General features: G+C 40.5%; 1 protein-coding gene across 7 annotated transcripts in view; it reads right to left on the reverse strand.

Annotated features, from left to right (window-relative positions):
• The window catches only part of fryl (FRY like transcription coactivator), a 318,781-nt gene that overhangs the window by 185,298 nt on the left and 120,242 nt on the right, over positions 1-13,241 (reverse strand). For all 7 annotated transcript variants that reach the window (XM_033028305.1, XM_033028264.1, XM_033028273.1 and 4 more), the window contains one exon: positions 9,672-9,871. In XM_033028305.1, the coding sequence (XP_032884196.1) occupies positions 9,672-9,791 (120 nt within the window). In that variant the 5' untranslated portion in view covers positions 9,792-9,871. The remainder of the gene's footprint in view (positions 1-9,671; positions 9,872-13,241) is intronic.

The following is a 13,241-nucleotide window of genomic DNA, read 5'->3' on the forward strand; positions in this document are numbered from 1 at the left end:
ATGGCATGTTGGCCTTGATAACAAGAGGAGTTGAGTATAGGAGCAAAGAGGTCCTCCTGCAGTTATACAGGGCCTTAGTGAGACCACACCTGGAGAATTGTGTGCAGCTTTGGTCTCCAAACGTGAGGAAGGACATTCTTGCTGTTGAGGGAGTGCAGCGTAGGTTCACGAGGTTAATTCCCAGGATGGCGGGACTGTCATATGTTGATAGATTGGAGCGCCTGGGCTTGTATACTCTGGAATTTAGAAGGATGAGAGGAGATCTTATGGAAACATATCAGATTATTAAGGGTTTGGACATGCTAGAGGCAGGAAACATATTCCCAATGTTGGGGCAGTCCAGAACCAGGGGCCATAGTTTAAGAATAAGTGGTAAGATATTTAGAACGGAGATGAGGAAAAACTCTTTCACACAGAGAGTTGTAAGTGTGTGGAATTCTCTGCCTCAGAGGGCGGTGGAGGCTGGTTCTGGATGCTTTTAATTGAGAGTTAGATAGAGCTCTTAGGGATAGTGGAGTTAAGGGATATGGAGAGAAGGCATGAACAGGGTACTGATTGTGGATGATCACATTGAATGGCAGTACTGGCTCGAAGGGCCGAATGGCCTACTCCTGCACCTATTGTCTATTAGACCTGGAGCTGGATCTATTACTGATCTCAATGGGGATATTTAAGCTGCAGAAAATAAAAGAGTGGAAGTGTGCAAAGTATATTGATTCATAATTATTTCAATTATATTTCAACATGGTTTACTGTAATGTTTATGTCTTTTATAAGACATGTCTTAAATCTAATCTGTCTTCAGATTACTTGCCTGACAGATGTTAGTCTCTCTCCTTTAACTCATTATTCATGCAGCTTTTCTTTAAAAAATCACTTTGTTCTTATGCTGCTTTATATTAGCGTGGGCAACTCATTAACCAACTGTTGCTCTTTGGTCAATAAATCAACAGAACTATTTCCTATGTACGACGATGAAGGCAAGTTGCGCCACACAACTACCACTCCTACATATGTTGAGACATCACTTGAAGAAACATGAGAATTTCCCAGGTGGATCTAATTGCCATTGTTATCTTTGTAGTTCTTTGCAACGTTCCGTCTGTTTTATAACACATAGGTTTTCACAAATCTAAATATTGATAGATATAGGTTAGGCTGCTAAATATTGGAACAAAATACACTCTTTAAACATTTACTTTGTGACCAGGCAGATGCTACTTTAAAAATATTGACTCAATACTAACTGAACTAGATTGAAAGCAGATTATTATGGACTTTAACCTCTTATTTAAGGCTCAGCCTCGTTAATGACAAGTGTCATTTGTATTGAAAATTTAATTTTCTGGAGAGAAAAATAAATGTTAAGTGTGTTCTTATTTTCTGTCAGGTGTTCTCATGAGTCCCATCAGATGATTCCAATTCAACAACTTAGTCAAACAACTTGGGATGTGAAAAAAATCTTTCAAGCGGCAGAGTTTTTGGTTCTTCTTTGTGTGCTCACCAAAGCAGTCACCTAGTCTGTGGAAGGCATACCTATGTATTGCAGGCCACAGGGAGCACCTAATACAACAGACAAGGATAGAGGAGGCGCATGTGAATCTGTGTCTTACCTGCAAAGAAAGTTTGTGTCTCTGGATGGTGGTAAAGCTGGAGAGAGTGTTCCCTCAAGAAGCAAATGCCAGCAGATATCAGCAGCTGGAAATGGAAAAGTTGAGCAAGGGTACAAGGCTGGAAGGGGTTGTCCAAGAAGAGTAGTGTTGCAGACAGGAGAACGGACCATCTTGGAGTCATGAGTTCCTTTCCAAAGTAATAGCATGGAGGTGATAGAGATAGAGCTCAACTTCATAGTGGGCTCAGAAGTCAGTAGGTGTGGGAGATCAGGGAAGATGGTGATTACATGGCAGGGGGTAGAGCTAGGTTAAGTCAGCTCAGGATGGGTACTATGGTGGGAGGAAGGGGACTCAAAGGAAAGGGGGGAATGCAGGGTGATGTTGGGGGGAGGGGAAGGAATGTGGCATCCTTGCAGAGGAAGAACATGGGAATTCGGTAGCAAATATCTTGGCTATTTGAAAAAATTTAAAAGCTTTTTACAATTGAAATAAATAACTAAATGAAGACAGAGTGTTGTGATTGAAGAGCAATATTCAAGATGAAAGTCCGTGACTGGTGGAGTTCCATAGGGATCTGTGCTTTGACCTGTGCTGTTCGTGATATATAAATGTCTTGGATGTAAACGTAGATGAACAAGCTTGCTGGGGTTGCGCACTGCAAGGAAGGCTGTCCAAGTGTACAGTGGGATAGGGAAGGGCTGCAGAAATGAGTGGAGAAATGGCAGATTTACTTTAATTCGAGAAAGTGTGAAGTGTTGCACTTTAGTGATCAAATGTAATGGGAAAACATACAATTATTGGCAAAACCCTTAACAGCAATTATGTATAGAGGGATCTTGGGCTCCAAATCCATAATTCTCTGAATGTGGCAACACAAGTAGATAGAGTGGTAAAAGAACCAGTTAGCAGAAACACAATACATAATTATAATCGATCCATTTACAGTGTATAGATACATGAAAAGGGAATAACATTGAGTGCAAAGTAAAGCCAGCAAAGTCTGATCAAGGATAGTCTGAGGGTCATCAAAGAGGTAGATAGTAGTTCAGCACTGCTCTCTGGTTGTGGTAGGATGATTCAGTTGCCTGTTAACAGCTGGGAAAAAACTGTCCTCAAATCTGGTGGTGTGCGTTTTCACACTTTGATACATTTTGCCTGAAATAGGGGAGAAGAGGGAGTGGCCAGGGTGCGACTCATCCTTGATTATGCTGCTGGCCTTGGCGAGACTCATCCTTGATTATGCTGCTGGCCTTGGCGAGACTCATCCTTGATTATGCTGCTGGCCTTGGCGAGACTAAATGATGTCTGGATTGGGTGGCTTTAGCTACAAAGAGAGGTTGGACAAATTTGGATTGTTTTCTCTGGAACGTAATGGGGGAGACCCGAAAGAAGAACATACAATTATTAGAGGAAGAGATAGGGCAGATAGTCAAAATCCTTTTCCCAGGATGGAAATATATAATACTGGAGTGCCTAGCTTTAAGGCGGGAGGGGGAAACTAAAGGAGATGTGCAGGGCAAGTTTTTTGTTTAAAAGCAGAGGGTCGCGTGTGCCTGGAAAGATTTGCGAAGTGTAGTGGTCGAGACAAGTACCACAGTGGCATTTAAAACTCTTTTGGAGAAGCGCCTGGATATCCATAGACTGGAGCAATATGGATTATGTACAGGTCGTTACGAGTTGGCCTTGGCATCATATTCAGCGAGAATGGCATCATAATGAGGATGAATGAGACACAGACAAGCCAAGTAAGTGGGTATATGGAATATAATGTGGAAAATTAGAATATCCACTTTGATAAGTAAAGCAGAAATTCTGATAAATTATTAGTGAGATATTGGGAAATATTGATGTTCAAAAGAACGGGTGCCTTTTATTGCAAGTCACTGAAAGCAAATATGTAGATGCAGTAGACAATTCTTAAGGCATTGATATGTTAGATGTCATTGCGGAAAGTGTGACGTCTCATTGCAATTATTTGGGCTGCACCTGATGTTTATTAATAGATTTTAGTCGCTTGCATTAAAATTATATGCTTTTGATAGATGTAGTGCATCGAAGATTCATCAGACTGGTTACTACAATGGAAGGACTGTCACATAGAATTGGTCAGACGGTATGAAAACATGCCCATCATGATGATCATCTACTCTATTCCATTTGCCTGCATTTGACCCACATCCTTCCAAACTTTTCCCATCCATCTTCCGATGTAAAAGACTAAAAATACCATGTTCATTCACCATATGTATGCCCTTCGTGCATTTACACCCTCTATACCATCACCCTTCAGTCTCCCAAACTCCAAGGAGTTTTCTGCACCTTTTCCTGTCTTAATGGCATCTAATGGCAGCATAAGCAGCAAAACTATACTCCAATTACAGTCTCAACATTATATTGTACAATTGCAAAATCATGTTCCTACTTCTATACTCAATGCCCATACTCATGAAGGCTAGCATGCCCAAAGCCTTCTTGACCACCGGCCACCTGCGATATCACTTTTAGGGAGTTTAGAGAACAATGTACTTAAAAGTAAAAAAGTTTTTAAACTTCCTGTTCTACATCAAGCCTTAATGTTGACCGTGGGTCCTACTCTTCCCAAATGATAACACCATGCACTATGGATTATGCATGCTTGCCTGAATTAAACTCCATTTGCTATTCCACGGCCCACTACCCAACTAATAAAGATCTGACAATAATACGAAACAGCCCTTTTCAGTGTCTATGATACCACCTATATTAGTGTCATCTGCAAATATACTAACTATTGCTTGTACATTTACATCAACAAGCTAATGTCTGTGGCTAGCGAGTTAGCTGTGGTTATCAGCCTAGTGTCTGGAGGAAATGGACAGTCGACATTTCTAATTCAGATGAAAAAGACCCTTCATCTGGTGTGTTAATTTGAAAAAAATATCTTCATCTGTTCTCAACGCATGAATGCAGTTGAATTCACAAGATTTAATCCACAAGATTTTAAATTATTTTAAAATCAGTAAAAAAGCCTAATATTAGTAGCTGAAAATTATAATTATTGCTGTTAAGTTTATCATGTGGGAATGAAAATTAACAAGAAACTCTCGTTCAAAAAGGACAGAGACATCTTTATACGGCACGAGAAGGAAAATATCATGCGAGTGAAGTAATGGGCGGCCAAAATCTCCAAAGAACATCATCATCCTACTTTTCTGCCTGTAGTAATCTGGGCTCTGTTCTTTTCTAGTCACTGATTCCAGAATGAAAAATAAATCTGATTGTTCTTTTATACATATTCTTACTTGACCAATCCCCCCAAAAATTCCACAGGTGTAATGATTTGTGTACTATTATTATCGTATCCCATACTTGAGACAAATAAGAAAAGTGCTGTTTATTCTCCAGATTTATTCAGAAAACTTACAATAAACCCTCTGATGGAATGTTGTTTATTTGGAATGTTTTGGCAGTATTAGAAATTCATTCGGAAACTGCAGACCTAACAGAATGCCAGTACTCACAGTAAACAAATCATTATTTTTTTTTCCCAGCTGCTTTAAATTCTAACAGTAAAACACTACTCCATGGCACAAAGTGAAAATCTGTACATTATATTCCATAATGGTATACATTTGTGCACTCCAGAAGAAACATATAGTCGATGTAGCATTAACCACATGAATTGGAATAGTAACAGTAGCTCTAAAGGAGCCACCAATATCATAGTATTGTTGTACTGTGCTGCTGTGTATTCTGGCATGTAGTCTCAGCTTCAATAATGTAGTCAAATTAATTCACCTTCACATTCATTGTTAGTGGTTCTAATTTAGACAGCCTTTTCCATCGTGTCAAATCTTTTCCGTGTAAGTTACTCTTAAGCAACAATGAGGAATAGAAACAAAGAAACCGATAGTTTTATGGAAGAGTTGTGCAAATTACAGATGCTAGTTAGGATGTGGGAATTAAAAAATTAAATATGTACTGTGCATTGAACAAAAATTAAAGGGGCAACATTCAATAATGGACTCAAAAATAGGCTGGTCAGACATTGAATGTAAAATCAGAAAAAGGAAAAATACATCAATTAATTAGGAACACGAATTTGATGCAGTGAGCCTTTTCATTGAAGAACTCTTCAGTTTTATATGGATAAGCACAAAATGTAAGTGTGATTAGGGGTGTCCAGACTGAAATCATGAGCATAATGGCAAGTTAAATTCGAACAGGCAATGATTATTCGCTTATGATGATAGGTGATCCGACAAAAGGAATATATACATATACACACACACACACACACACTTAAAATGATCTCTGTGTGCATTTGTGCGTAAGGCGGCCACTGTAAGTGTGTGATTGTTATAGGTTTATAGGGAAGGGAAAGCAGAAAGAGAGGAGTACTACACTCCGTCTTCTTTTGAAAATCAGCATCTGCAATTCCTCATGTCTCCTATAAACTCTCCATATCAAGTCTTGCGGGCCATGAAAAAGCTGGTGCTTCAGGTCAATAACCATTTATTGGAAATGAACACTCAGACTAGAATTCCAGCCTACTGAAAGGTTTGCGGTATGAAAACAGACATGAATATTAAATACATTAAACGTCACCTATTTCTTTCGCTCCATAGATGCTGCTGCACCCGCTGAGTTTCTCCAGCATTTTTGTGTACCTTATGAATGTTAAACATGTCTTATTGACAGTAACTGCTGGGACGAGAGCACAGGTAATTGAATGCTACCCAAGAGTAGACTTGGTGATGAAGCAATATCCCATTCTCTGATTATGACCAGCCATTTCACTTCAAATAATTTCTTACCAGATTGTACCCAGGTCATAGAATTATAGACACAAAATACGGGAGGAACTCATCAGGTCAGTCACCATTTCTGGAGAAAAATGATAGGTGCCATTGCAGGTCAGGACCTTTCTTCAGACTCAATCACCTATCCATTTTCTCCAGAGATGCTGCCTGACCCGAATTTTGTGTCTATCTTTGGTATAAACCAGCAAGTGCAGTTCCCTTTTATTACATAGTCATGTAGTTGTACACCATAGATACACTCAGAATTACTTCATCTTACAGTGCATTCAGAAAGTATTCAGACACCCTCCCGTTTTCCACATTCTGTTACGTTACAGCCTTATTCTAAAGTGGATTAAATTCACTTTTTTTTGTCATCAATCTACACACAATACCCCATAATAAATAAGTGAAAACATGTGTTTAGAAATTTTTGCAAATTAATTTAAAAGAAATAACTGAAATATCACATTTACATAAGTATTCAGACCCTTTACTCAGTACTTTGTTGAGGCACCTTTGGCAGCGATTACAGCCTCAAGTCTTCTTGGGTGTGACGCTACAGGCTTGGCACACCTGTATTTGGGTAATTTCTCCCATTCTTCTCTAGCAGACCCTCTCAAGCTCTGTCAGGTTGGATGGGGAGCGTCGATGCACAGCTATTTTTAGGTCCCTCCAGAGATATTCGATCGGGTTCAAGTCCAGGCTCTGGCTGGGCCAGAGAAGGACATTCACAGACTTGTCATGAAGCCATTCCTGCGTTGTCGTGGCTCTGTGCTTGGGGTCGTTGTCCTGTTGGAAGGTGAACCTCCACCCCAGTCTGAGGTCCAGAACGCTCTGGAGCAGGTTTTCATCAAGGATCTCACTGTACTTTGCTCCGTTCATCTTTCCCTCGATCCTGACGTCTCCCAATTCCTGCTGCTGAAAAACATTTCCACAGCACGATGCTGCCACCACCATGCTTCACTGAAGGTATGATATTGGCCAGTGGTTTCCCACAGACGTGATGCTTGGCATTCAGGGCAAAGAGTTCGATCTTGGTTTCATCAGACAAGAGAATCTTGTTTCTCATGCCTTTTGGCAAACTCCAAGCGGGCTGTCATGTGCCTTTTACTGAGGAGTGGCTTCCGTCTGGCCACTCTACCATAAAGGCCTGATTGGTGGAGTGCTGCAGATATAGTTGTCCTTCTGGAAGGTTCTCCCATCTCCACAGAGTAACTCTGGAGCTCTGTCAGAGTGACCATTAGGTGCTTGGTCACCTCCCTGACCAAGGCCCTTCTTCCCCGATTCCTCAGTTTGGCTGGGCAGCCAGCTCTATGAAGAGTCCTGGTGGTTCCAAAGTTCTTCCATTTAAGAATGACAGAGGCCACTGTGCTCTTCGGGACCTGCAATGCTGCAGAAATTGTTTTATACCCTCCCCAAGATCTGTGTCTCGACACAATCCTGTCTCGGAGGTCTATGGACAATTCGTCGTCTATATGGCTTGGTTTTTGCTCTGTCATGCACTGTCAATAGACAATATGTGCAGGAGCAGGCCATTTGGCCCTTCGAGCCAGCACCGCCATTCAATGTGATCATGGCTGATCATTCCCAATCAGTACCCCGTTCCTGCCTTCTCCCCATATCCCCTGACTCTGCTATTTTTAAGAGCCCTATCTAGCTCTCTCTTGAAAACATCCAGAGAACCTGCCTCCACCGCGCTGAGGCAGAGAATTCCACAGACTCACAACTCTCTGTGAGAAAAAGTGTTTCCTTGTCTCCGTTCTAAATGGCTTACCCCTTCTTCTTAAACTGTGGCCCTTGTTTCTGGACTCCCCCAACATCGGGAACATGTTTCCTGCCTCTTGTGTGTCCAAACCCTTAACAATCTTATATGTTTCAATGAGATCTCCTCTCATCCTTCTAAACTCCAGAGTGTACAAGCCCAGCTGCTCCATTCTCTCAGCATACGACAGTCCCACCATCCTGGGAATTAACCTTGTAAACCTATGCTGCACTCCCTCAATAGCAAGAATGTCCTTCCTCAAATTAGGGGACCAAAACTGCACACAATACTCCAGGTATGGTCTCACTAGGCCTCTGTACAACTGCAGAAGGACCTCTTTGCTCCTATATTCGATTCCTCTTGTTATAAAGGCCAACATGCCATTCACTTTCTTTACTGCCTGCTGTACCTGCATGCGTACTTTCATAGACTGTTGTACAAGGACCCCCAGATCCTGTTGTACTTCCCCTTTTCCCAACTTGACACCATTTAGATAGTAATTTCCCTTCCTGTTTTTGCTACCAAAGTGGATAACCTCACATTTATCCGCATTAAACTTCATCTGCCATGCATCTGCCCACTCCCCCAACCTGTCCAAGTCACCCTGCATTCTCATAGCATCCTCATCACAGTTCACACTGCCACTCAGCTTTGTGTCATCTGCAAATTTGCTAATGTTATTTTGAATCCCTTCATCCAAATCATTGATGTATATTGTAAATAGCTGCGGTCCCAGCACCGAGCCTTGCGGTACCCCACTAGTCACTGCCTGCCATTCTGAAAAGGACCCGTTAATCCCTACTCTTTGTTTCCTGTTTGCCAACCACTTATCTATCCATGTCAGCACTACCCCCAATGCCATGTGCCCTAATTTTGCCCACTAATCTCCAATGTGGGACCTTATCAAATGCTTTCTGAAAGTCCAGGTACACTGTCAACTGTGGGACCTTATACAGACTGGTGTATGCCTTTCCAAATCATGTCCAATCAATTTAATTTACCACTGGTGGACTCCAATCAAGTTGTAGAAATATCTCAAGGATAATCAATGGAAACAGGATGAACCCGAGCTCAACTTTGAGTGTCATAGCAAAGGGTCTGAATACTTATGTAAATGTGATATTTCAGTTATTTATTTTTAATTACTTTGCAAACATTTCTAAACATCTGTTTTCGCTTCTTCATTCTGGGGTATTGTGTGTGGATTGATGATAATAAAAATGAATTTGGTCAGTTTTAAAATAAGGCTGTAATGTAATAAAATGTGGAAAAAGTGAAGGGGTCTGAATACTTTCTGAATGCACTGTACATACCAGTACACTGTACATCTTTGCACATTTCTCAAAACAGGTTTTATGCTGCTTCTGGGTTTCAACTAACACAGGTGCTAAAACAAATCTTGCTACACAAATAAATACATGTTGTATCTTCAGTAATGTTACACTAATGAACATTGAAGTAACAGTTAATAAATCCTTCTTCTAATTTATATCTTATTAAAATTTGACTTACCAATGGTTCAGCCATCACAACTTCAATCTTTTTTTCAGACTGAACTGTAAATTCGGCAAACAGACTTTTAATAACATACTCTCCAGGTTTGATATCCGGATCAACGGTAATGTTTGACATGGTGACACCCTTCTTCACCCAACAGGGATTGCTACCTGGAGAAATCCGGCGCCTGGATACAGTGCTAACAGGTGCGGAGGCTGCATGGAAACACAAGGAAAACAATTCATTTTGATAATTAGCCAGCAAAAAGTGAGGATGCAGTATTGCAAGCTTCATAACAAATATAATAGAAGGTTACACCAATTTGAACAATGAATTAACATTTCTGCATGATTCCTAAAAAGATCTTGGAGCACTTTTGAAAATAAACAAAAATATAAAGGTTGAGCATAAGAATAAAGGTAAAACTTTAGCAAGTCGTCACCTGCTAGGCTTTGCCCCACTTCTACCTCTCTTTTCCAACTTTTTCCTCCTATATCATCATTTTGAAGAAAGGTCTCGACCCAAAACCTCACATATCCCTTTTCTCCAATGTTGCCTGACCTGCATAGTTATTGTAGCAATTTGTGTCTATCTTTTCTGTTTTCCTTTGTTTATTCTTTGTAATTCTTATAATGTGGAAAAATGGCTTGCTCAGTTGGGCAAATGATCTCGTACTTGACAAACGATTCTAAACATTCTAGATTGTCCAGTAACAGAAGATCGGTCGACAAACCATCGAGGAAAGCACTTTTCAAAATAAATTCCCACTAGCATTCCTGAATCTTTTTAACAAATGCTAATATTACCCCCCCCCCCCCCTCCCAAATTGTACCTGGGATTCTATCTTTCTTCTTCAAGAAACCAAGTAAATTGTTCTCGAAGTTGATCCCACACTGCTACTGTAACATCAGCAGAAGAGCCACTGTGCCACATTTGCACTAATATGTCAGCAGTTGAAGTAAAATAACAGTGTCAATTCCAGATGTAACCTTGCAAGAATTACAATTTATAATCCACATTATTCTAAATGTACATATAAGGGCAAAATAATTATTTCTTGCACAATATAAGCTAACCTTCATTTTATACAGGGCCCAATGCAAGTTGAGGAAACGCTATATCTTATTTTAAGGTACATTGCAGCCTTCCAGATTCTTTCTTTCTGCCTGTAGCACAACTGGCCATTTCTGCTAATAAATGTAGCTACTGCAGAGGCAAACAGAGAATCACCCCACTCTGGTTTACTGGAATACAGTACATGTTACCAGGCAGAATATAACCTCTTCATTGCAAGCCTTACAGGTTATAAACACTACACTGTAAGAAATCCAATATCTGCATTTTTTAAACATCTCATTGAAGGTGAAAAAAAGACTGGATCAAACACAAGATTGGTGCTGAACTATAATAAAAAAATAAAAACACCATGGAATTGTGAAATACATACCTGAGAGAATGGTATTATAGGCCCAATGGAGTTTTAAACAGTATTAGTAGTTTTTATAAACTCATTTAAACATTTCCAACAACAAAACAATGTTGTTAGGATTACTGATACCTTAATTCAGATTATTGAAAGTTTCACTGGAAAAGTTCTGAAATAGCACAGACTAGAGACGCAGGAAATGACTGATAGTAAGTTCTTACATTTTGCGTAAAACAGTGCATGTTTTACTCCAGAAACTGCTAGTGAAGACTGGTAGATGAGCCATTATTTCTTACCAGAAATTCTAGGTCACAGTTAAACATTTCAGGAAAATTGCAATAAAATCAGGTCATATTAAAAGTCTTCAACCCAAAACATTAACTCTCTACACATGCTACCTGAGTGCACAATAAGCGCTTACAGTATTTCCTGTTTTCATATTAGATTTCCAGCATCTGCAGTACTTTGGTTTTTCAAAAGAACACAAGAGTTCCACTCTTAACTTTCATTCCTGAATTGAACTTCTAATGATCTTTCACTTCCTGTACTTCATAGAAACGTTTGAATATAAAACGGAAATGTAACATCCCCACCCATGTTAAAGACAATTGCTGCACAACCCTCAGTGATTTACACCTGTAAATCTTTAACTGGCACTTAAGAACATTTCTCACCAATTAACCCGAGAACCAAATATAACGTCAAATACAATGCCCAATTAACGGCAACAGAACTATTTCGTGTTTCATAAATCTTTTATACTTAGCATTTAACTATTATCTAATCTTGCTTAGAGATTTTGTGCCAGAATTTGCTGCGAGTAGAAAGCCATCTGAGGCCACTGCAGACTTGCATGATGAATAATAAACCCTTTCTAGATCTGAGAGTAAACCGCTGGTAAATGTCACCCCAATTTTAAACTCAGCAAGGGCCAATCTCACCCCAGTCATAGAAACATAGAAAATAGGTGCAGGAGAAGGCCATTCGGCCCTTCGAGCCTGCACCGCCATTCAATATGATCATGGCTGATCATCCAACTCAGTATCCTGTACCTGCCTTCTCTCCATACCCCCTGATCTCTTTAGCCACAAGGGCCACATCTAACTCCCTCTTAAATATAGCCAATGAACTGGCCTCGACTACCTTCTGTGGCAGAGAGTTCCACAGATTCACCACTCTCTGTGTGAAAAATGTTTTCTTCATCTCGGTCCTAAAAGATTTCCCCCGTATCCTTAAACTGTGACCCCTTGTTCTGGACTTTCCCAACATCGGGAACAATCTTCTTGCATCTAGCCTGTCCAACCCCTTAAGAATTTTGTACGTTTCTATAAGATCCCCCCTCAATGTTCTAAATTCTAGCGAGTACAAGCCGAGTCTATCCAGTCTGTCTTCATATGAAAGTCCTGACATCCCAGGAATCAGCCACTCCATCTTCTCCTCTCTCCCATCAGGCACGAGGTAGAGGTTCAAAAACTCACCTCCAGATTCTGGAACTGTTTCTTAAAGAAACATAGAAACATAGAAAATAGGTGCAGGTGGAGGCCATTCGGCCTTTCGAGCCAGCACCACCATTCATTGTGATCATGGCTGATCATCCCCTATCAATAACCCGTGCCTGCCTTCTCCCCATATCCCTTGACTCCACTAGCCCCTAGAGCTCTATCTAACTCTCTCTTAAATCCATCCAGTGACTTGGCCTCCACTGCCCTCTGTGGCAGGGAATTCCATAAATTCACAACTCTCTGGGTGAAGAAGTTTTTTCTCACCTCAGTCTTAAATGACCTCACCTTTATTCTAAGACTGTGGCCCCTGGTTCTGGACTCACCCAACATTGGGAACATTTTTCCTGCATCTAGCTTGACCAGTCCTTTTATAAGTTTCTATAAGATACCCCCTCATCCTTCTAAACTCCAGTGAATACAAGCCTAGTCTTTTCAATCTTTCCTCATACGACAGTCCCGCCATCCCAGGGATCAATCTCGTGAACCTTCGCTGCACTGCTTCAATCACAAGGATGTCCTTCCTTAAATTAGGAGACCAAAACTGTACACAACACTCCAGATGTTGTCTCACCAGAGCCCTATACAACTGCAGAAGAACCCATTTACTCCTATACTGAAATCCTCTTGTTATGAAGGCTTCACAGCTGTTATCAGGCA

The sequence above is a fragment of the Amblyraja radiata genome, chromosome 1 (assembly GCF_010909765.2).
Source record: "Amblyraja radiata isolate CabotCenter1 chromosome 1, sAmbRad1.1.pri, whole genome shotgun sequence".
Taxonomy (NCBI): Eukaryota; Metazoa; Chordata; class Chondrichthyes; order Rajiformes; family Rajidae; genus Amblyraja; species Amblyraja radiata.